The sequence below is a fragment of the Strix aluco genome, chromosome 4 (assembly GCF_031877795.1).
Source record: "Strix aluco isolate bStrAlu1 chromosome 4, bStrAlu1.hap1, whole genome shotgun sequence".
NCBI classification, from domain to species: Eukaryota; Metazoa; Chordata; class Aves; order Strigiformes; family Strigidae; genus Strix; species Strix aluco.
Window position 1 is genome coordinate 27,141,925 of NC_133934.1, and position 25,122 is coordinate 27,167,046.

The window sequence follows — 25,122 nt, forward strand, 5'->3', positions numbered from 1 at the left end:
AGATAAAATTCTATAGGTACCTATAGGTTATAGATTTATATATATCTGTAAATATCTATATTTATAGATAAAAAATAGATACAATTTGCAAAAGAAATTTAGACTGTAACCTGTAAACTCATTCTTCCTCTGGGTGTCTGAAGGACAGAAACCAGAAGATTTTTGATTGAATAGTGGTGTGGACTAAAACGAAGTGGAGCCAGCATGAGCCAGTTGCAGGTCCTCTAGGACTGTAGGAAATGACGTGCTGACCAAGTGACCAATCCTCCATCTATTCCAACTCTGCAACTGCAGCAAGTAACTGCTCAGAGAAAGGCAGTATCATCTCCATTTAACGTATTGAGAAAATTGTGTGTTAGTGACTTGTAGGGGCTGCCGGAGGGTCTGAATTCTGGTCATGTGTCTTCTGAGAGCACTGTAAGAGATACCGCCCTGATAGCTGAGGCACAGCAGCTGGTCGCACTGCGATCCTTGCCATTGCAGTGTGACCCATTTGCGTGACCTATTTAGCTCTGCCAAGTTGTAAGGAGCTGGGCATGCACATTAGGTGTGTGTTTTCAGTCATTTATTTAAAGTAAGGATGTCTCATACACGTTGCTGCTTGTAAACCTATTTTTTTCTTTTTTAGTTTCTTCAACAGTAACAAAGAGTGGCACTTTAGAATAAGTGACTACAGAACATCTGTAGTTACAGCTAATAGATATGGAACTATAATTTCACTCAAAAAATGTAAGCAGAATTTTCTGAGAACTGAAGAAACCAGGACTTGGCCAATCCAGGGTGTAGTAATCCTGAGGGAAAGCTTTGCTGTGAGCTGGGTCTTAATGATAAGACTCCTTTCTCCTTTTAGTGGCTTAGGAGTGTTGTTCTCCAGTGTCTCAACAGAACTAACAAATACTAATTTCAACTGTACTGGAGCAAACTAAGAAGTGTTTAGTTTTGCAGTAGTATGAGATACATTTTTGGCTTGGGGATAGGCAGCCTAGGCAGGTTTCCCTGAATATCTGTCACTTGAAAAAATTTCTTTGGCTTTTTTTTTTAAATCCTTTTAAATTGCCATTTTCAGGACCATTGGGAAATAAAAACTATGAGATTGTTAACAAAAGCAATAACTTCTTTCAGTACTCACTGATTGCATCTCGTTGGCATGTGTGGTTATTCATGCCCATACAAGATACCAACTTTCTGAGGAACTGTTTGGGTGATATTGTTAGTGACGTTGGCAAACGTTATTCTTATGATGACCATCAAAATAAAAGCATGTATGAAAACAGGCGTAGGGTAGTGACACTGGGTTTTTTTGAGAAGTGGGCATTTGTTCATCAACAGAAGAATTGAGTTTCCAAACTATATGACTGCCAAATGGCTGATATTTTTGTTACTGTTTATCATAACTTGGATGTGAACTTTTGGCATAAAGATGGGTACAATTTGTTATCTTTGGAGTTCGCCCTCCTTTGATTGTTTTCTAAACCTGTTAGGTTACTGTGTCCTGTATGTCCTGTATATTTTTGTTAGGAAATACTGTTAGGAACTTTTTTTAAATGCTTTTGCATTTTTATTAGTCTTACACATTGCTCCACCCACCATTTGGAAGTGACCAGAGCTGTCCTCCATCAAAGACTAAACACAAGAGTTATTCATGATACAGTTGGAAAAATTATAATGCAAACAGTAGCCAGATGGAGAATTTTACAAGCATCTTTTCATGTCATGAATGATGCTCTCTCTCTGGGTTATGGGCTCTCTGCTCTCTCTGCTGCTGTTCCTTTCGCCCTGGCTCCCTTCCAGAGCTGTTAAGTTTCAGCCAGGGAAGAAAGGGAGATTTGGACTCCTCTAAATTTCCAAGTCCGTATTTTTTTGTAGTGTGGCTGGTGACAGCGAGCTTTGTGTGCGAGAGCGTTGGCATGCAGAGAGCTGCAGCGATTAGCATGCTGATTGCTGCACCCCGACAGAATAAACAGGGCTGCTCTCACCGAGCTGTGGCCGTGCCACCCAAACAAAAGCCTAGGAGCAGATGTGGGGAGAGCCCTGCTAGCAAATCCTACTCTGTCACACAGGGTGGGTAAGAACTGAGCTCTGCCCGGGCTCCTCTGATTCCTGTTTTTTACAAAAATGGAGATCTCTGGCACATGCTGTGGTTCTGCTCCTCTCTAACTCTTCGCATGGCAGCATATCTCCAGTTGAAGGTTTAAGATGAGAGGTCTCAGAGAATACTGAGCTGTATATCTTTTTTTGTCCATACATCTTCCATTGCAGTTGCTGATCTAGCAACGTATATCTAAACGTACATCTAAAAACTTGTTCTCTACTGACCTTCAAGATTTATCTGCATAAGAAAGATTCACTGGTTCTATAAAAGGGAGCAGAGTACACGCATATGTGTAAGTATAAAACCTATATTATATGTATATGCACGTATACAGATTTAATTCCCTCGATGCAAACCCATGTGTCATCACTTGTATTTGGTTTGAAAGAGGCTTATATCAGTTTGTGCTTATTCTCTCTTAGTTATTGATTTTTATTTTTTACACTCTGAAAAGTGTAAATCCTCCATAAAGTGTTTTAAAATTGGTGCTGTTTCTTGTTGCAGACAGTGGTCACATAAAGTGTAGCTTCAAGCATTTTATTTGGGGAGAAGGCACCTACGTTTTTCCAGTGGCTTCTGGCTGGTTAAGGTTGGAGAGGCAAAAGACCAGCTGTGTTAACTAGGAGTAGCTGGCTTGTTCATATCGATGTGCAAAATGTTTTCTGAACAAACTGCTTGCTTAAATGGTGGTGGGCTGTTTCATATCTACCCTTGCTGCTCCCTTCAGAAATCCAGCCTTTTCTGCCCAGTAACATGCTGAAGTTGTGTTGGCAGCCTACAGCAGTAGGTGGGGAAATTAGCAGGGCTTTTTCTGTTAAAGAAGTTGCCAACATCTTGGTTTGGAAAGAAAAAAGTCAACAACGTTATTACACTTACATATCTTAAAAAAAGGTTTCATATTTATCTGTTTTGCAAACAAAATGTATACTGACTTAAATTATATGACTGTAAATGTCTCGTTCTTCATTTAGCTAATGATATGGCTGTTCATGAGCTGTTACTGAGTTAGGGAGAGATTGGTTCAGTAGGGTTATTTTTTTCAGTGAAGAAGAGTTAAAAGTTTTTTGTTTTGTTTTGGGTTTTTTTGTCTCTTTTTCAGGATAATATCATCTTATTCTTAAGAGGCTGCAAAGAGCTGGGGCTTAAAGAATCTCAGCTTTTTGATCCTGGTGATCTGCAGGACACATCAAACAGAGTAACCCTCAAGTAAGTACAACAGCAGTTTGTGATTAACATATTACAACCTCAGATGCATGTGATGCAACAGTAAATATTTAAGGATGAGCAAAAAGTCTATAGAACTGTCATTTGTATAAAGCAAATAGGAAGCTGAGGTTTGGGAAGGCTTCAGTGCTGGGAAGAATACATTGTTCCCATTCAACAGGCTTTCTCTAAGGGCTGTTATTTTTCCCAGAGAGATCAACCACAGCTCTTTTAAAATACTGTTTTAGTTAAGCAATGACATTCTGTGGGACTTAGGGGTTTTCCTGAGTCTAAATTGATGGCATTCTTTTTTGTCTGTCCAACTAATGAACTATGTAGGCTGGGGAAAAAAAATCGCAGCTCTGTTATTTCAGATTAAACTGTTTTGAAGATGTGTTACAGGACATTTATAGGCCTCTCAGACTTCACAAGGTGCAGACAGGAGCATGGTCTGTTTATTTTCTAACAAGAGCTATAGGTTGGGACATGATATTTGGGCTGAGGATGTCTGTATGAACTATGGGGAGTGGAAATGCCACACTTTAGATACTTTTTCACCAAAGCCACACACCTACTACCACACAAATTATCACAAGCATATTAAGAGGTTCTTCTTCCTAGTAACTAATTCATATTTTTTTGTGGGGTGAAGTGATTTTTTTTCTTAAATCTCCTTTTAATCAACAGCTTTTTAGCTGTGATATGTGCACATGCCTCACTGCAAAGAGTACTAGGTGCTTAGACTCTAATGTTTGTACTTTCAGCATTTCACCCCACAGAGTGATTTAAAATATGAATGTGAAACTGGCTCAGAAAGATTTACTGACTTGCCTAAGGTCACACGGAGCAGGCTTGAATCAATGTCCATGTAGTCATAGATTGAGGTCTTAAATAGGAACTGTTGTCCCTTTCAGGAAAGACTGTCATCCTGTACTAGAGGAACAGAAGCAGTCAAACTGTATTTTTCTCTCATTTATATTAATGACAATTAAGCTCCCCACCCCCCAAAAGCAAGAGCACCCCACACTTTCATAAATTCAATAAAACTTTTAATTGGTGTTACTTAGAAGTTTTCTTGAAATTTTTGGTCTATCATGTGTAATATTAAAAAGTTATTGCTCTGCAGAGAAGCAAATACTGCTGAGTTGATTGAATGGCCTTGTTTCATTTGGCCAAAAAGATCACTAATGAAATACTGGTCAGACATAGCCATTTTAGAAAAGTATATGGAAACAATTTACTAAATTTCAGCAGCATTCTATTTTTTTTCCTCTCTGGCAGTGGAACCTGGGCAAGTTTTCATGGTGTTCAAGCATTGTCTGGGAAAATTCAAAGGTTTGAAAATCGAATTGGCCACTTTCCTTGTTTTAAGGAATAGTCTCCCACTTCTTGCTCTTTTCCAAGTTTCTGGCTCTAATATGAGGTTCTTATTGCCTGTACATACCAGTGAGAGGGGGCTATGTAACTTTTTCTAAATCTGGTAATATTGAAATGAAAGTGGTTCTTCTCAACATCCTATAAAACCATGACAATGAGTGGCCGGAGAGAGTCGCAGAACACTCCCTAATCTCTACATAAACCCCTAATCTCCATATAAAACCTGAGAGAAAGGATCTTTCAGATAAGAACCTTGATCTTTTGGGGTTGAGGATGGGGGAGTACCTTGGAGGAGGCAGGTTGAGAGACTGGGACTAGCACTGAGCTCCCAAGGAGAGCTGTCCAGCACGTAAGCAAGTTCAACCAGGAGTAGAAAACTCTGTGGATCTGGCTTGGCCCTCTGCTGAATATGGTGCTAGATAGATGTGAAGTGTCTCACTGGCATAGATTTTTTTTTTCCCCCATCAACTCTTCAGAGAAAGCAGCTGTGGAAATGAGCCAAATGTTTTCCTAGAACTGTCCAAGTTCACGCTGAGTAACTGAGTTGAGGTGTACAAGCCAAGTCCATGACTGTTGTAGAGAAGTATGTTCAAGACTGTCTTCTGCTAGCTAGTTCCCAAAGCATGAAGGTGATTTATTTATTTTTTCCCTCTTTGCAGACTTTTGGGTTATTTTTTAGACATGGTAAAAATGGTATTTGTTCTGTGGTAAAGGGTGAATATGACATTATTGCACATGATTAAGATAACATTTTTAACCAATTTTTTTCATACAGATGTTAATTGAGGTATGAATTAGATCTATTTTTTTTGGATCATTCAGCGTATAAAAGTTATGAGCTAATGCTGTAAAGAATTTCTTCCTGACTTGTTAAACAAGATTCTTTTCCACTGCTATTTTATTAAGAAAAAAAAAACAGGATTGTTTTATTTTTCTTAGTATGTGGGTATTGGTGGGTAAAATTTTGGCTTAAAAAAGATGTTATCAAAAATACTTTGTTTTAACATTGCCTATATTTAGGCTTTGTTGTTCTCACAGATTTAAGTACATTTATTTTTGTTTTTGTCAGGTAACCTTTAATGCTGGAGTGAACTTACTGTTATAGTAGAAGGCAATCTCATTATAAATAATCAGGAGACAATCTCTAGTAAACCTGAAGTAGTCTTATTTATTCTTCCACACCTAAATGTGATGCACATTTCCTCCATTCTTTTTTAATGGTTTCTTTGCTGAATTTTGAAATGTTGTTTATGTTTGCACAAACTTTGTGCTTTGTTGTTTCTAACATAAACCTTCCACCCTTTCATGAATGTTGGTGAAAAAATAAATTGAGAAGGATGCCAATGTTAAGTCTGAGTGCTCAAGTATACGTTCTAAAAATAAATATATTTTCCACAGCAGGTTCTGTTGAAAGTGGCAGGATCTTTGTTGTGTTGCTTCACCCATTTGTCCTTTGTGATGCTTGTTTCCACAGAAGCAGCTGCTCTATTTCCTTAATGTTTGCTGATCATTTCCTCAGTCTCCTATGCATGTTCAGTTGCTTCCAGAATCCGTATGGGTTACATGATTTATCACAGAGCAGAATCTGACCATTGGATTACTGCAGAATGCGTTTTAGCAGTGAGGACTTTGGTCTTCTTTTTTGAAGAAATCAGCAACTCTGTTTAAAGGAAATATTTTTGGCAGTTTCCTACTTTACTGTGGGACCATTATAAACACATTTTCTTTTTGTACTTCCAAAATTCTAATTAAATGATTGAAGTAATGGTGACAAAATACTCCCACATTATGAATAAATGAACGTGTGAACTACATCTTCTTAGCTTTCATGTGTTTCCAGCCAGCAGAAGCATTCTACAGGCTTTTGGTAGGGAAAACGTGATCTGCTGCATACGCGCTCTTGGAAAGTGTGTCTGCTTTCTGACTATATCTTTTCCCTCTTTTTTTTTTTTTTGTTTTGTTTGTGTGTGCAACCAGGAACATTGACTATAGTAGGAAGCTGAAAAATGTAAGTATATCACTTGGAGGGTGGGTTTTTTTTTTTGGTCTGGTTAATCCTATATTTGGCCTGAGCAAGAATTATGTCGGTAAAAGCTGAGTACAGATGAGTATTGCTGAAAAGTTCTTCTGGATACAAACCTAACCAGGTTCTACTAGAAATGTAGGTAGAGCTGCTATGACAAAGCAACCTTACAATAGAAATAAAATGAAGAATGTTTGTCCCTTCTTAGATAAGGGATAAATAACATGATCTCTGTGTTCTCCATTGTGGTTTTCACTGGGAACAGTCTGACTCACCCACAAAGCTATGCTTTTGTAGCCTTTCATTAATATATAGGCATAAAGTACATTTGCACAAAGCATTTAAAATGAAACAAAATGATCATTAGTTCTGGATGCAAGTCTTTACTATCAGATTTGCTATCTTTCTTATTGTTCTTCCAAAGAAATGAGTGTTTCACCAGAACGGCTAATTCCATTTAACTTCAATTTCTTGTTAAAGTAATGGCAATGGTAATGGATCCTGTAATTGTTAAGTGGAAAAGGAAATTGCTAAACTTTGCTGGTCTCAGAGTTAGTTATTCTCCTATAGCCTAGCAAGCTGTCTGTCCTTAGCTGTAAACTGCTATAAATTCAATTTTATATTGGGCTCACACCCCTGTAAACTGCTAGGAAATGCCAAAACCTTTTCCTAATAACTTGGAAGACAGTAATAGTGACTGCAGGTAAAAAATAATAAAAACCACAGAAAACACCACCCCACCTCACCCCCAATTATTTCATTGTGCCTTTCCCATCATTAGAGTAGTATCTTCTGCATCCAGCACACAGAGTTGTAGGGGAGGAGTCCAGCTTTGACATTTTAGCACTCTTGTGGGCACTGTCTAAATATTTTTGTACAGTTGTATTGTTTTAAAGGTAAAGTTTCAAAAGTATCCTCCACAGTGTGCTTGTAGGCAATATATGCTTTCCAGGTGCATGATCCTGCAACCTCGGCTGGCAGCCAGTCGGAATTGCTTGCAAATGTGACATTATTTGGGGAAAAAAAAAAAAAGTGGATAAAGGAAGGAAAAAGAGAGAAAGTGATCAAATGCTAGCAGAAATAAATAAAAATACCACAACCTTCATCAGAGAACTGAATGGCAAAATGAATTGGACAGTTTCCTGGTTGCTAGGAATACTATATTTGCAAGTGTTTTCACTTAACTTGAGAACATGTGCTGTAAGAATAAATTTGTTGAGTAGTACTAGCTGAAGGAAAACAGCTCGGATAAAGGTTGTTTCAAGACCAAAAAAAATCAGAATTGGCAAAACTACCTCCCTCCCCTCAGCACAGTAGTATCAATTTGGATGTAATTTTGAAAACAAGGGGAAAATTTCTGAACTTTATTAAAAATGTTTTGCAGTTATTTCATGGCATGTATATTATTTATAAACTAAAGGGAAATATAAACTGTATTTGTATATAAAATAGAATATATTTTACATTATGCACCACAGTTGTTTTGAAACAGGGGATCTGTATCACACATGCCATATCCTTTTCTGGCAGGGCCTCAGCTGGAGTGCTGTGTGTGATTTTGGACATCACACTTAAATGAAAAGTGGGGAATTCAGAGAAAATTGATGAGAAAAGGCTAATAAGAAGTCTAGCATATGTGACTGAGGAGGAGGCACTGAAGGAACGTGGGTGCATGTTTTAGGAACGAAAAGTCTGATGTAGATGTCTGTCCCCAACACCCCCTTGGGATTTCTCCTAGTCCTATTTTCTTTAGTTCACTATATAGTATGAATTATATGGCCCTGTCCCATCAAAACGTAAAATACTATATTTCAGTTTATTTAACTTTTTTGAGACAGTTAATGGCAATTATTATTTATTATTGATTGCACATCTTCTCCACATCAAAACATTTCCTGTTTGTTCTGCAGTTAAATACTTTGCAATGTCACGGAATATGCTGAAATAATGAGCATTAAATGAGAAAAAGCCTTAAGTTCTGAGGTGATGCTTTGGCAATTTTAACCAGTGCAAAACACTGAACTGGATTGCCTTTGACAATCAGTTTCCAGTCCAAATTGCTGCTGCACAGGTACCATTAAAGACATTGCTTTCAGTGGAGACATATGTGGGTGCAGAGGAGGACTGTTTGCTTTCCCTGCATGATACAAATATCAGCATTTTTGGAGGTGTTGGATTTGACCATCCCGAGCATCTTAATTTCTCCGTTCCTAAAACAAGTGCAACACCAGCAGTGTCAGATCAGATTTCTTTGCTACCTAAAGGAGTGAGAGGGTATATAAACATTTGCAAGAACAGTTCTTGGCTTTTTTTCCATGCTAGTTTTGAAGTGACTTTTGAGTTACGGAGAGGCATCAAGTCAGAACTTGAATGAAGCCACTAACTCTTTCTGCTTTAGTCTGATAAAAACCACCAGATGCTCATGGCTTTGATTAATCTTGGGCTAAGTATTTCTTAAGATGGCAGAAGCCTGGAAGTGAATGTTCCCATGTCATCTGGTTAATTACATTATGATGATTAAAAATGGAACTACCTTTTCTGTCCTTGAAATAGGCATGCACATATTTCAGATGTTTTATTTATTCCATTAGTCTTAATGGTTTTAATTAATGACCACCAGTATTAGTACTCTTTAGTGATTTTTTTCCTATCGGATTTACAAACAGATATATTTATAAGCATGTCTTCTAGACAGTTTCAAATATCTTGCCTGGTTTTCCTATTCAGATTAATTTTTGCATTTATTTTCTAGGCAGATGCAACAGTTTTATTTTTTTAAAAAAAATACCAGGAAGATAATGTGTTGTTTCCCATTCTGTAGGACTGTTTAAATTTTCATAGTTACCTGATGTATTTATGTTTAACCACTGACAGACACTTCCCTTTCAATTCTGATTTATAGCAAAATCTTGTGCTTCTGTGCAGTTTAGAATAGATAAGAGATGCTGAGGGGAAGTAAATGTAGCTAAGTGACTGTGTAGATGGCTTCAATTAATTCTTATTAACTTCTGCAGGTATTAGTCACCATTTATTGGCTAGGGAAAGTGGCAAACAACTGCACGTCATATAGTGGATCAACCCTGAACCTGAAGGAGTTTGAAGGTTTGCTGGCACAAATGAGAAAGGTATCTTTTTTTCTACGTTTTGGGAATGGAAATTTCATTCAAATTATTATTCCCATAAATAACCTGTTTGTTGCTAAATATGAGAGAAGTGGGGGGCTGAAGTAGAAATTACTTAGTAAACTTATTCAAAAATGCTTCTGACTACCAAGTCATGAACACAGCTTTCTTTTGCAGCCAGCTTTGTCGTGATAGCAGTGATGTAGCACATGATGTCAAGCAGGACTTTAGAACTGTCACATGGTTCTGTCATCTTCATGTTTTCATTTGAATTATTTTCATTTATGACACAGTTTCAGCTAGAAGAGCTGAGACTCAAAACTAAGGTGGCAGGGCTTGCAGGAGCAGAGATTTTTCTTCTTTAAAACATTCAGTCTCATGTGCAGCTCTTTTGTTTTTAAATTGCAACATAAAGCATCAAACCAAAGTATCTAAATAAAGCTGAAGGATAGAAGGAGGAGATTATATTTCACCAAGGACATAGTTATGATGAATCTGTGTTTTGCCAAGCTCTGAATTCTGGCTGAAATCCTATTTGGAGGTTTATGATGAGCTGAGCTTTGTTGGAAAGGAAAAGTTGTGATTGCTGTAGGGTGGTTTGGGGACTTTTGGTTGAGCATTGCAGCATGCCCTGAACATGAGACACTTAACCTCAGTAATGGTTAGCAGTGATATTCAAGCATGCGTTTACTGGGGATGGAAGGGGCAAAGAGCAGACATATAAGAATATGGTATTGCAGGTGTTGGACATACTGCTCATGAAAAGCCATGCAGATATGTTCTCCAGCCCAGAGAGCTTTGTGCCTGCTCTTCCCTCCCCATCTCACATAACAGCCAAGCCACCACAGGCAATGTGGTTTGGGGACCATGGGAGACTTTTGCTCTTTACTCTCCTTGAGCTCTGTGCTACTGCATCTGCACCAGCTGCAGCTCTTCATTCTGGGATTTCAGAGGGCCAGTACTGGATTGCCAATGGAGAGGAAGAAATACTTGGCTGACTGCTAGCAGTTCCTACACCCCAGTGTGACCAGAGAGCCTTAGCTAGAGGGGCAAAATTCCTGTTTGTGAACCCAGTTCCTGTGAACAAGGAGGTGGAAATGGAGAGGAAGAGAGAATATCCTGATTCTCTGTAGAGATTTATTTTGGTCTTCATTTGAAATGACCTGCAGTAATCACTCTGGACTTTGCCACTCATGAGTGATATGACTGAGCCTAAGCAATAAAGAAGTGAAGTTAATACTTGAGTTGTTTCCAAATAGAACTTTCAGGGAAGGAGCAGTCCCCACTCCAAAGAGTCTGAAAGGTGAAACAAAGACGGACAAGGGAACCAGTGCAGAAAAATTCCCAAAGTGCAGGTTGTTATAATGTTAGTGCTGCATGGTATCATGGTTTATTTTTTCATGTTTAATCTCACAGCACAAGGCTCCTCTTTTTCCAGGTGATGTTTACCTATCAAACTAATCATCAGAGCATTTTGGAGGTCCTGTTTTGAGCCCTTTTGTGGGATGAAGTAGGCTGGGACCGAAAGGCAGCATTCTCCGGGGAGCTGACGATCATGGAGCACCTGTCCGGGCAGTGCAGGGCAGTGCTGCAGGTTGAGGACAAAAGCAAGAGGCTGGGACTTGATTTGTTGCAGATGGCAGAGCTGGGAGCAGAGTAGAGATCTCATAAAAGTTGAAAGCTATATATTCCTTTAATGTAAAAACCGAGCACTTTGCAGTCCTGAAAAGTCTTGTTTAGGTGATGCTGTTGCGAGGGCCATTGGCAACTTATTTTAAGGTCACCTCCCTACTCCTGTACCCCTGCAGTATTTCCCACTGGCAATTGTGGGCTTGTCTGTTACTGTGTTTGAAGAGGATTTGTTGTAGAATAGAGCATGTTAATCATGCTGTGCTACAGTCTGATGTTTTTTATAGCTGAGCTCGAGTGATGAAAAGACACTTTATCACATTCCTTACTGGCATTTTTTTCCACAGAATTTGATAATTAAATCAACCTTACATTCAGTCTGGTTTAGTTTTTCTGTTATAAATCCTCTCTGCCCTCCTTTTTTAATAATCAAATCAAAAGATAGCTGAGATATAAGTTGTCTCGGACTCATCTTTTTCTACTTCTCACACTGAAAGGCCTATTCATTTCTAATTTTATTCATGCTACTCTGTTTTTAATTTCATTAACTATTTGGGTACACATTCTTCTTTGCTTTTAAACTAGAAATTCCCAATGACAAAATATCCATGGCTTTTTGATTATAATTAGTGGGTGGAACTTCCTGGAGAAACACATCTTATATTTGTCAGTCACACTTTTACTGCCACTTGGTAACATACTGTGTTTTTAATTAGATAATATGAAAGACTAATGTGCTGTTGTGTGTCATGTTATGGTGTTATCAGTCCCGCAGATAACCGCTTTCCCATTGATGTAACATTTGGGAGATGACGTTTGTTCAAGGCAGGACAAATACCTGTCTGTGAGACAGTGTTGGGCTGAGAGAGTAGCTTTGCCAGGGGGAAGGCTGTAAAGAACATGTTTACAGAAGTCTAGGATCCCATCCTGGTGCCTGCCTCCTAATTCCTGGTGAGCGGCATGCAAAATTAACATCAACAGGCCTTTGAAAGTAGGGTCTGCAGAACTCATTAGTTCACAGTTGGACTGTTTTCAAACTCTGGAAGATAGTGAATGCAGGATGGGGCTTTTTGCCCAAGTTTAAGTCCCCGTAGCTGCTGAGTAGTTCTGTATCATTCAAATACAGTAATTTAGGAAAATGGAAGTGTGCCTGAGGATTGAGAATAACTGGTTGGTATGAAGGGATGAGGGGATTTAGGGACTTTGGATTTTTAAAAAGATTTTTGGGTCATGTCACAAACAGGATTTTGATAAGATTTTTAGATTTATTCTTGAATGTATGTAACTCATGCAGATTTCAGGGAGACAGATCTTTGTTGCCTAGTGTTTCTATCGGTATTTTATTTCACTAAGCAGGACTGGGGAAGGAAATTACATAGGATTCAATTACAACTTTGTTAGGTGTATTTTATTTGGTTTTAGAAAATACTTTCACTTCAATTTGCAGTGAGGTTACTTAATGACATTACCACAGTTTAGCGTGGCCTTAGGTGACCTTTGCCGCTGCCCTTAATGTGGTATTTTGGCAGAGTAATAGTGAGTGGCACTAATTAAGCCTTCTTCCTGAAAAGTCTGCAGGACGTTGGGTCTGATCTCTCTGTCTTGCTTTGATCCTCCCTCTTTTCCAGCACGGAAACTTTGGTGTGTTACTGCAGGGCTCTCCTCCCTCCGTCACTTCTCCAGCAAACCCCCTTTCTTGTGAAGGTGGCCTGCTATAACGTACTGTGATGTTCTTGATTGATCTTCTCATTGACGATACTAGTAATGGGTAAAACCTTAGCAGTCAGGGACAGTGGGAGCTGTGCTCAACGTAGCCATTGTGCTCCAGCTAGTGGTAAACAGGGGGTGCTTCTTAATTAGGAATTAATATTCAAATGCTTCTGGGGTTAAAAAAAAAAGAAAGAAAAAAAATACCACATTCCAGGCTCTTTGGGTTGCAAAATGTCAGTCTGATAATGGCACCCACATCTCTGACTTTACTTACTGTCAAGGGAGAAAAAAACAGATTTATCTTAGAATAAACGTAGTTATTTTTGTTTTTCCTCAGCCTTTGCGATTGTAATTAATGTTAAGACACTCTCTGAAACAAGGGATTTATTATAATGCAAGGGTGAGGATGGCTTCTATTGACCTTTTCCTCTGCTGGAGTTTCAGTGTTTTAGTATGTGCTGCTTGCACTGGAAAGAATTTATAATCACAGGGCTGTCAAAGACAACCATTGTTCTCCCTGCTCTGAACATGTGGGTCAGCTACAAGTGCTTTCATATCCCCCAGAGCCAGGAGCTGGCAAAGAGTAAAGAGCACAACTGAATTCTTCTGAGGCATCAGGAAAAGCATTTTGCATATTTTTCATTGCTGATTGCTTCAGAAAGACATCCCTCTTTCATAACAGGAATTTCACTTCAAGGTAGAGGGAGGCTGGGGCACACTGCTTCATTATTTTGCCGAGCTGAAGCAGCAACAAATGCTGTCTGCTGGTATCCTGGCCAGATACTATAGATGGGCAAGGGGAGGGGGGGATCTTTTGGAAAGCAGCAGACTTAAACCTGATGCAGGCACGATGTTAAAATTGTAGTGCCTTTGCCTGTGCTATGGACTATGGACGACCAGTCAAGTTTCAGGTTACTTTCAGTTTTGATCGGTATTAACTTGCCTATTGCAACTTTTTCTCAGTTGATCGTACTAATCTCATGAGCGGGCTTTCCTCTTAATCAGCATAAAATTGGGGTTTATTGCAAGCTTGCACTTTTGAAGGGGAGAAGGGACAGAAAACAAGGAAACCCTTTTTTGGGGAGGAGATTTTCAGTATTTAGGAAGATGCTTTGTTGTGTATGGATCTCATGGCTATGATCTGATGTGTATGGATCTCATGGGTATGTCAGTGGTTTCTTTATGAAGAGGTACCCGCTGTAATTCCATGTAGGAAACAGAGGATATCGAGAGCCCAAAGCGCAGCATTCGTGACAGCGGCTATATAGACTGCTGGGACTCTGAACGCAGTGATTCCCTCTCCCCGCCTCGCCACGGCAGAGATGATTCCTTTGACAGTCTGGACTCCTTTGGCTCCCGCTCGCAGCAGACACCGTCTCCAGATGTAGTGCTCAGAGGGAGCAGCGATGGTAAGTACCGGTCACAGTGTAGCACATGCATAACATTGTGACATGTAAGTAACATTTCTGGAGCAAATGTGCCATTCAGAAGTTGGACACAGCCTCTGAATCATGCTAATCCAGTGGGAGAACTTCTCTGTGAACGCTGATTTGTGCTCCCTGAGATTTAGATGACTTTGCCAACAACTTGAAGTTTGTCTCAGTTAGGATAGCGTAGTGTTGGAAAATGAGTTACATCATTGCAGTGTAATTTTATGGTGGTAAGAGTGCTTTTCTGTGTTACAGTGTAAGAGGATGTTATGGAGACTCATTTTAACTTGTAAACTAGGCTGGAGCAAGAAGAAAGAGTGCAGGAACAAGGGAAATAGTGAAGTGAATAAAATGTTTGCCTAAGTAGACCCTGGGCAGATAAATGACATAGAAATATCTTGGCAATGTCTGATACTTGACAGAGTTTTGAAGTCTGATGTACAACATTTTACCAAATATCATATTTGTTTTCATGGTATTTAGAAAATTGGGTAAATTAATAGCTCCCAGCGTCAGAGCTGTGGCCATCTTTGTACACCTTTGAATGAGGACATGCAGCCCTAGGCTTACAGAAGGGGTGCTGCTTCTCTGCATTTCTTGTCTGATTCCCAGAGGCTTGTAAACACACCATGCTGGATGATGAGTTATTTGCTAGAAACAGGTGTGGAGCATGCACTTAGATTACCTGTCGTGAACAGGATTCTGGTTCAGAACAAAAGGGTGCTTGACTGAGGCTCCCTCTGCGTGGTTACATTCCTGATGAATGGATGAATTGGTCAAACTATCCTCAGATGAAGTTATGTTCCACACATGAATCACTTCTCCTTAGTAATGTTACTTATTTAATAAAAAAAAAAAGGAAAGGCAGAAAGAATTTTTGGTAGGAACCAGATGTTCATACAGCTTTTGGCAGCGTGAAAGAAACTGGTGCTAATCATAACTGGACACGTGAGAGATTTCCTGAGGTGATGAGGAACTCCTTAAAACTGGAAAGCTGGCAGGGAGAGCTGGTATCACAGCTGAATTATGAAAGAGCTGTGCGGAAAGCAGGGCTAGGATCTGCTCTGCTATTTTGAGTGGCCTGTGATATTGGGACTGTTGGTTGACCATCCAGAACCAGCTACTGGGGCTGAGTCCCTGAAACAGCCTCGTGCCCTCTAAGACACTGAACAGAGCACAGTCTCCACATTACAAAACATTTCTCTGCCTTCCCAAATGACACAAAAGTGTGGTGTTGGCAAATAGGAACACCTCACATGCCCTGATCAAGAAGTGTTGCTCCATCCTGGGTGCCTAAGTCCAGTATCCCTACCTACTTGGAGCTGGTGGGCAGCCACTTACATATGTCCTGTAGCTGCTTCCTATCAACTTCTGCTATATTGGCAGATTTTAGTATGGTTTTGTGGTTGGTGGCTTGCCACAGCTAAGACATACTATCTTGTCATATTCTTGAGTCCATAACAAAGACAAAATAAGTCACAGGCATACAAAGCTTGTTCTTAAAATTAGTATTTAACCATATCCAGACCCAGGGTGCATGCAGATGCTGTGCACACATGTATGACTTGTCCAGCCAGCCCTTTCTAGTATGTCCCATTTTTCCTTCTCGCTCCTGCCATAACTTCACAGCTGTCTCCTCCAAGACTTGCAGGTGAGGTGTAGCTTGGCTGACCTGTTTTCTGTCAAACCTCTTCCTGTGGCCCCAGCAGGCCAGAGTTTCACTGGAGTTTTTGATAGAAATAGTGTATATGCAAAGCTGAATGGAGAAAAAGGTTCTGCATGTGTTACTTCTCTCTCCATTCAGATAGGAGCTTTATAAACCAAATAATATGATAGTGAAATAAAACTATGATTTTTTCCACTCCTAGAAAAAAAAAAAAATTAAAGAATGGAGATCATTTAAGTGATCCTAAAGTGATGATTAGTTTAGGTGGAAGCAGTAAGGAATACTACCTCCACAAATGCCATTTGTAATTAGCCCTGCTGTTTAGGAACTGCTCTGCTGTCCTGTGCGGACCCTGTCCCTTGGCAAAAAGCAAAAAAAAAGTCAGTGGTAGAGCAGAACAGTTTGTTTAAAACACAGTATAATTGCAGACTGACCTGCCCATAGAGTTGCTAATGTACTCAGGAATGAATAAAATCCTCTGCTTGGCCAGCAGTTATGCATGGATCCTTGTACAAAGGATCTGTGCGTATCTGTGGTGTTTAACTGCTTGCTACAGGTTGTGGAAACTGGCTGCTGCTTCTTCTACTTCCAAATGCAGAACAACAAAGTTAAGGTTATAGATGTAGAGCACGGCTACATCTTCCATTCTGTGCTTTGGCTTCAATTTTGCAAATTTGAGCTGAAAATAATTTAATGAGTAAAATATGAATAATTAAAGAATCTATTTGTCTTTGAAGTACTCAACTTGGGGATGCTGGTAGGCACATCAGTAATGAGGAGAGGAGTCTGTTCTAATTCCTCTGCTACTGTGGTTATCTATTCCAGCATTTCTGTCTGCCAGTTCAAGGCTGGTTTTCATGTGATACAAAAATAAACACCAGAACAAAGTCAAGAGCAGACAGAATAGCAAATAACAGTAAGGGATCTTTTCATTTTCTTTTAGCTCCTCTGTGGCCCTGCTCAGTCGAATGATATTATAGCACTTCAAACCTCAGCTATCCTCAGACACCCATGATTCTGTGGTAGTGTCTCCGGTTTTCATTTAGACATAGACTCAGGTTACCAATCGTGGTGCTAGTTTTAACCAAAATTGTTCAAGCAAAAGATGACTGGAAAAAAATGCATTGTGATTTTTGTCTAACTAGCTCATTTCCATTGTGTCTTGTCTTTTCTTACTGTTCCCTTTCACTCTTCTTCGTCTTTCTCCAAGCAAACATTGAATAACTTGATCTACTGCAAAAGCTCTTTGCAAGTAACATTCCTAGCATATTTAGACCTCTTTTTCTTCCCCCACTTTGAATTATACACAAGCTACTTGCGATTTTTATGACTTCATTGTTTTCAGTTGTTCATTAGGTAGCTCAGTGAATTAGCTAGTTATTTACTAGTGTGGTGAACTAGCAAGGGGACACAACCTGGGTGGCTTCCCCGCACCCCGAGAAGGGGAACAGCTATCACATATGCAAGTGTTGCAAAGGAGCCAAGGGCCAGAGATGTCCAACGCTGCAAAGCTGGGAGAAGATTTGAATGTGGGTGGGAGAAATGGCTGAGTATGCTCCATTTCACTCATCAAACCAGGGCCTGTGGTGATGTTACATTGAACTATTTCCATAGCTTCTTTGTGAATTACTTAAAAAGGCTCATGATGGTGCAGGGAATTTAGTGAATGTCTATGAAGTGGCTTCCAATATGGCTATGAGGGCAGTTCCACTGCAAATGCTCTTTAAGGTATTTGCCCTACCATTCGGGAGTTTTGTTTTCAAGTTGGAAAAGTCTTGCCTAAGTTTCTGTGTTTTAAATGGGTTGTAAATAACAGGAAACTTAGTTCATTTGAACAAAATAGTCACTCAGCTCTGTTGATCCCGCATCTTATTCTCTGTAACTCTCAATTTTTCTCTCTCACCTTATTTCTTTCCTTTGCCAGCAAGTATTCTTCAATCTTTGCTGTACTCATGTAACCTCTAAATTCTGAGATCCCTTCCCTTTCTCCTTGCACCTTCGCATCTGAGGGTCAAGTGTCTCTGTCTGTTTTGCAGTGTGCTAGACTGATTGACCAGGCAATCGATGAGACTGGAGAGAGATCACCTGAATCTTCTGGTTTATAGCAACTGATGCTTATACTCAGCTGATGCTGTGTGCCTTCAAATTGCCATTAATGTGTGTGTGTAGAAACATCCAGAGATTCTTGCTCTGCTGTAAATATACAGCATGCAGGCCTTTTTTGCTTGAGCTTGTGCTATGTACATGTAAGTCTAGGTTCAAGAGTGTGAATCAGGTCAAATGTATCTATATGTACAACTAGGAGTCATTTGGGCTTTAGTCAGGTAAGCTTCTGTAGCTGTCCTGTGTGATTGACAAGTCTGGCTTAATCTGACCCTGTGTTTTTTGATGTGACCTGTGGCTGAAGATGAGTTTTTCAGGGGTAGAAAATAAGGGTTGATGGAAAAAAATGTTTACTGTCTGTGTAGATATTATGGCTTCTACCTTCAGTGACTGATTTTAAAATATAAATACAGGTAGAAGTGGCCTCATTTTTTGGTGCTGACATGCTAAATGTAATTTTTTGGTGGTGTCTTCTCTGATTTATAATTTTTTAAAAAACAAACTTGGATGAAAGTGAAAAGAAGAGGGATTTTTTTTCTCCTTCCTCACTAGGGAGAGGAAGTGACTCGGAAACTGACCTGCCACACAGAAAGATGCCAGATGTGAAAAAAGATGATATGTTGGCGAGGCGGACCTCACACGGTGAACCTAAATCAGCTGTGCCTTTTAACCAGTACCTCCCAAACAAGAGTAATCAGACTTTCTATGTACCTGCTCCACTTCGGAAAAAGAAAGCTGAACGAGAAGAGTACCGAAAGAGCTGGAGCACGGCGACTTCACCACTAGGAGACAGACCTTTCAGGTAAGACCAGCCTGTCCAACTTCTCCTTTCCTCAATGATGATGCTTTAACACTTGCCTAATTTTCATTCTTTTCATGTGGTGTATGAAGTTGCAATAAATCACTTACCGAGATGGTACTGATAAATTGTAGCAATTGGCAAAGGTGGTAGAAAAGCAACGAGTGTAAAATTACTGTCTTCATGTCATTATTTACCATATAATGCAATGTCTAGCTTGTGTTTGACAAGATGTTGGTTAATATAAGTACCATGAATGTTGACTCAAACCCAAGGCTGGGCAGAAATGTTCTGGATGATCTGTCTCAGTTCTCAAGACAGTTACTTACTGACAAATGATACTTATAAATAATGTTTGATGTATTCAATCAAAATAGGTAATATTTTTGCTGTGTTTTTTAAAAATCAAGTTATTTTTGTGTTGTATTCTATATACTAGTACAGTTTATACAGCTGTGGCTATGTGTTTCTGCATGCTGGTTTTGTCAACTGATATTTCATTTGATTTGGCCTAAGAAGCAACTTCCATTAAAGAGCATAATTATCTTCTTGGATCATTCCTCAGAATATCCTTTGGCGTCTTGATATCAACAAAATGTGCTTATTAAGTGTATATGTTTCAGGCACAGCATGCATTAAACTACCTTGTATAATTCAATAGCAAACCCCACCCTGAAACCATAGAAGAAGAACAGAATGAAACATCAGGACTGTGTGAAAAGGAGAAAGAGAGCTCCATGGCTCCTGAGGCAAGCTCCCTTAAAAGTCAAGTAGGTTTGAATCAAAACAAAGGAAACTCCATAGACCAGTCTCCTTCATGTGGTGCAAAAGAAACATCAGCACCCAAGGGGGAAGATGCAGAAGAGATCAGAAAGTTAAGAAGACTTGAACAAGCTGGCATTAAGGTCATGTCAGCAGCCCAGCGGTATGGCAGGTTAGCCCAATGGTGTGAGAAATTGTGCACGTTTCACATTTTTAGGATTGGCTGAAGTGTGGGTTTCCTCGATCCGCTGTGATTTCACTTCTAACAAAAATCCAGTCTGCTGAGCACTCACAATAGCTAGCGAAGGTTTTGGTCTGAAAAGTCTTGTGATGTGACAACTGTGGATTGCAGAGTTGTAAGATGCTAACTGCATTTGTGTTGAGAAATTGTATTGTCTTATGGCATAATGTAAACAGACTCCAAGAAAACTACTACACAGACTACTTGTCACCTTCCACCTAATACTTTCTTCCATTTAATAAAAAATACATACAATGTGCATTAAAAATGTCTTGTTTAGGCAGAAGTTTCAGAAACTTACTTTACTTTTTGCTGGTGGGCTGATTTAGTTTATTGAACCACAGTTTTTAGGTGGTTAATATTTTTAGCTGTGTTAATAAATGATGCATTTATTTTTAATAGCAGGAACTATAAAAGTACAGTGCTTGTTAACACATGTACCAGCTAAAGCATGGACACATATTTCACCAATCATAATTTGACTGACTTTGGCATGGAGTATCAGTAGTTACTCACTTATTACCTGTGTTATTTGGTTTTGGATGTTGTTCAATTTGGTTATTTCCTGTTCTTTAACTCGAGAGCTGAGTGATGGCTAGGCTCACTGCCCACACCTTTCCACCATCTGATATCGGATCCTCATGAAAAATCTCTTTTTCTCATGGGGATGGCCCACAAAGCAGAGTTTTAACCAACGTGTCAGAAGACTAAGCTCTTATAACTGATCAAAATGGTTTGGCTAAAGGGTAAGTGTCCAAATGTCCTCCTGCCCAAAACATTTTATTTATGATTGTGGGGTGAAATCCTGACAGTGAGTAGTTTAGCAGATGCTAATCTACAGTCTGGGCTTTGAAATATGGTAGTAAAAAGTACAGCTCTTATGTGATACAGCTTGTTTATAGGTAGAGTGAAGCTTGTCTGTGGCCATATACAGATGTGCCATATGCAGATAAATCAGTCACAGTATACACACCGTCCTATGTCCTCTTCTCAGGTTTGCTTCACTGTTGTCAAGCTGTAATGAACCAGTGTTTGTGTGTGGTTGTGGGACTGCTTTAACAAAGCCAGATACTAATGAAGAGGAGCTATCTGTCATAAAGTAGTCCTTCAGGCTCAATTAGTGTGCTCGTCAATCAGCAATCCATAAGCCAGTAGGATACTAGTATAATCCTGTTCTGGGTCCAAGGCTGTAGTGTTAATGGTAGTAATGTAGTAATATGTAGTAATAGCCTGTGTTCAGCAGTGCAGTGCATAACAAATAGCACTGTTTGCATTTGCATTTGGAGGATGCTCAGCACATTGAGAGTCCCTTTTCCAACCCTGTGCTTGATCTACTGGCTCGATCTCCAAGAAAGAAGCACATATGATGAAATGTGTGGTTCTTTGACAGCAAGCCGGGTCTCCTCTTTCCTTGGACAATCTGTGGTCCTAACAGGGCTGAAGGAGAAGGGAGGAAAAATAACAAGCTGCTTTCCTTCCTTGCTCTCAGTGGAAGCAACTCGTGGGTTTTGGCAGCTGGAGGAAGGAAGAGCTGCTGGTTTTCTGCCCCAACTGAGGGTCAAAGAGCAGAGCTTTGTAGCCCAAGCTTCACCATAGTGAAGTAAGAGCCTGCTCCTGCAGATTGTAGGAAGACACAGCAGAAAAGGCTGAAAGCAGAAAGAGGTCTGTAAGGAAAACGATTTGTATGTGTAATTTGAAGGATAATGGGTGAGAAGAAGGGAAGAATTTGGTAGTGACCCTTTAGGATACAGGAGAGCATTTAATCATCTCTCTTAATGTCTCATTATCAGTCCCTGTTCTTTGAACGTCTCCATTTTCTCTCTCTCCTTCTTGGCATCAAATTCAAATTTTCATGCACTACTGACACTGACCAATTCTCAGTCCCTCTTGTTTCTGTATTCTGACTTTTTTTTTCTTTCACCCCTCTTATTCCCTTATCTTTCCATGAAGCCAGCCTCTCTTTTTTTCACCTGAGATAGTCAGTTGTCTTTCAGTTCCTCTGAGTTGTTTACAGGCTGTTTCCTCTCAACATATTGACTTCTGGAGGACACCCACTGTGACTTTGAGTTCTACAAGACATCTAATTGTTCCTAAAGCTGAAACTCAGTAGGGGACCTTTCTGGGTCTGTCATAGGAAGGATTTGAACTTGTATGCAAATGTATTTTTTGCTTGGAATCTAAGTACTTATCTCCACTGCTGTAGCATGTTCTAGGAAAGGGCTCCATTGAACTAAGTGCTATACAAATGCATGCCAAAAAACATTTCCCCTTCCCAAAGGACTATATTTTATCGTTTTATAGCATGTTGTTTTATTGATGTGTGATCCTCCTTGCTTGCTTATTGTCTGCATCTGCCTCTTATTTACACTCCTGAATCTGAAAAGTAAGGATCAGATTCATGGAGACTCCCTAAAAAGAAGTTAATTAAGTGTGTTGTAATAGATGATGGAGAGGAGGATGTGAGAGAGGAATGTGAGCAAACATTTTTGGCACATTTGTTGCAAAACGGACACGCACTCTTATCTTGACTGTGCATAAACATGCAAAACTCTTTTGTTGTTCTGAAATGCAATATAAGGATCCATAAGCCTGTATGAGACCCTGCTTCAGGGAGTTCAAACGCCCCCAGTCTGACACTTTGGAAGCACCTGCTGTACCAGCATAGATGGGGATGGTGTTTCTGCAAGGGCTGCGGCCAGGTGTGCAAGAGCAATTTGCAAATCTACAGGGAATTCTGGTCCATTGCAAGCTTCAAATCTAGAGTCTTCACTATGTCTGTGGTAAACTGGCCTTCAAAAGCACTTTTCAGACCATGACAGATTCAGGAGACCCCAAAATGTCACAGCTAATCTCTGATTCCACTAAAAACAAAATGTAAATTAATGGAAAATATTCCTAACCTAGAAACTGATTGCTGAAGTCTAGTTACATACTAAAAGCTGTAGGTTCTTTAGTTACTCATTACAGTGACTCATAGTTGCTCTTTTGAATATTACAACTCTGTATTTCTTTGTTGCCAAAAGCACCCTTCTCAGAAATGCTACATTTGATGTTCTCAAGCTTCAATACCATTGGCGGACATGAGACTGAAAAATCCAGCAGTTTTTATTGAATAATCACTCAGTTATACGTAGCTCTTAAAAACTAAAAGCATGAAACAGTACTCCCAACCTAACCAGCTGAATAAATACTCATCTTACTGATTTTCATTTATGAAGTAAATATAAACAAGATTTAATGGAGTATTACATGATTTTATACATGCCCTTTATGTCCAGGGTTCTGAAAATTATTTCCAAATTACTAGATTTCAGAAAGGGTAATGGTACCAGTAGTGGAGTCTGATTTAAAAAAAAAATGAAGTTAATCATATGTACCCTGACTTATCTGGGAGAACAAGTCCCAGAATATATGACTTTCAGATAACTGTTTTCCTTTGTGCCTAAAACTTCAGGCACAGTGTATCTACTTCAGATCAGTATATTTTTTCTAAAATTTTCATATTCTTTTACTGGGGGGAAAAAAAGATGGCTTAGGAAACCATAAATGGAAAATCAGACTTCTTCCCTGGTGGTCATCTTGTACTTACTGTATTGCAGGTTTATAAAGTAAATTGGATTTGGACAAATTATGCTTGTATATTGACAACCTGTGATTTAGAATTTAGTGATGTAATATACCTGTTGAGCAGTGAAATTTGAACCTGAAGATGACCTTGTAGGCCTGCTGATTTTGTTAAATACAAGTCAGCATACTTAATAAACTTCTTACCATATTCTTTTACAGAAGAAAGAGTAGTGGGAGGCTCTTGTAGAGTATTGTTCTAAGTGGAAGCTGAGGGACTGGACCTCCCTTGCTAATGGAGGGTGTATGCAAAGCATACAGCAGCTCAGAGCCGTCTGTTCCAGCTGTTTCTGAAGCTGTTGTGAACAGAGATGCTCCTGAGGGAGAGGGACAGCAGTTCCCTTTGGAGTGCCATCGGCCAGTGTCATCTGTTGCCTTAAATGGAAGCTTGATCCTTCAAAGAGATCTGAGGAAAAAGTTGTCTTTGGCTAATTTGAGAGCGTGCTCTCCACATTGCCAAAGGGGGTCCTGTGCGTTGCAGCATGACAAGGCAAGGACAGGCAGTTTCACACTGCTCCTCTGTCCTCTGAGCCTGAGCCAGGCTGACTTGTCAGGGATGGTTTATGGCTTCCCCATAACTTTCTCCAGCAACTTTGTTGAGCAGTACTTTGAAAGGGCAGCTGAGGCTGTAAAATAAGTGGCATGTATGGTGGGCTTGCAGGACTTCAAAATGTTTAAACAACCAGCTAATTATACCAATACTGTTTTTTAAAATAGTAGAGAAACTCAAAGCAATCCTGAGCTGTTTAGATTTGCTTTCTTAATGTCAGTCTGTTTAATCCTTTGTGATACCCTCTTTTTCCCTTTGTATAGCAAGGTGTGCTATATGAAGGAGGAAATGCAAGATATTTGCAGCCTATGAAAGTACTGCACGGAACAGTCTACTGCTTGATGTCCAACTTCCTAAAATATCAATAAATACAGTTTGATTTTTAAACGAGAGAGTTGCCTACCTCTTGACATCTGTCTTTCCAGTTTCCTTAAGAGTATTGACCATTACAAGTTAAAATAAGCTTAATTTTTCTGGGCACAAGCTCTCAAGTGTCTTTATTGTCGTAATCTTCAGTAACAACAAGGCTGTGTTGCTACCAATTGCGTTTCTGACCGAGGCCGATGGCAGTGTGTTCCAGCATGCCAGTATCACTGGTATACTAGTGCTACTGTATGTCAGCATTTGGCATAGAGGGCTTATTCTGGGGCAAAAGGAAGGTTAGTCAGGGAAAGAATCAAGTGTGGATATGTGTGAGAAGAAAAGCAGTTAAGAATATTAGGGCAGGCAGTCTCAGTGATTACTCATGTCTTTTAAAAAAAATAGAGCCATTAAGAAGGAAAAGTGCCAAA

General features: G+C 39.6%; 1 protein-coding gene across 8 annotated transcripts in view; it reads left to right on the plus strand.

Moving 5' to 3' along the window:
- Positions 1-25,122, plus strand: part of LIMCH1 (LIM and calponin homology domains 1) — a 188,027-nt gene that overhangs the window by 106,405 nt on the left and 56,500 nt on the right. For 4 of the 8 annotated variants that reach the window (XM_074822416.1, XM_074822419.1, XM_074822418.1 and 1 more), the window contains exons 4-8: positions 3,192-3,298; positions 6,650-6,680; positions 9,710-9,820; positions 14,370-14,565; positions 18,908-19,157. In XM_074822416.1, coding sequence (XP_074678517.1) covers positions 3,192-3,298; positions 6,650-6,680; positions 9,710-9,820; positions 14,370-14,565; positions 18,908-19,157 — 695 coding nt within the window. Of the gene's footprint in view, positions 1-2,379; positions 2,385-3,191; positions 3,299-6,649; positions 6,681-9,709; positions 9,821-14,369; positions 14,566-18,907; positions 19,158-19,815; positions 20,089-25,122 lie in introns of those variants that run through there. The other 4 variants (XM_074822412.1, XM_074822413.1, XM_074822415.1 and 1 more) reach the window with 2 other exon arrangements.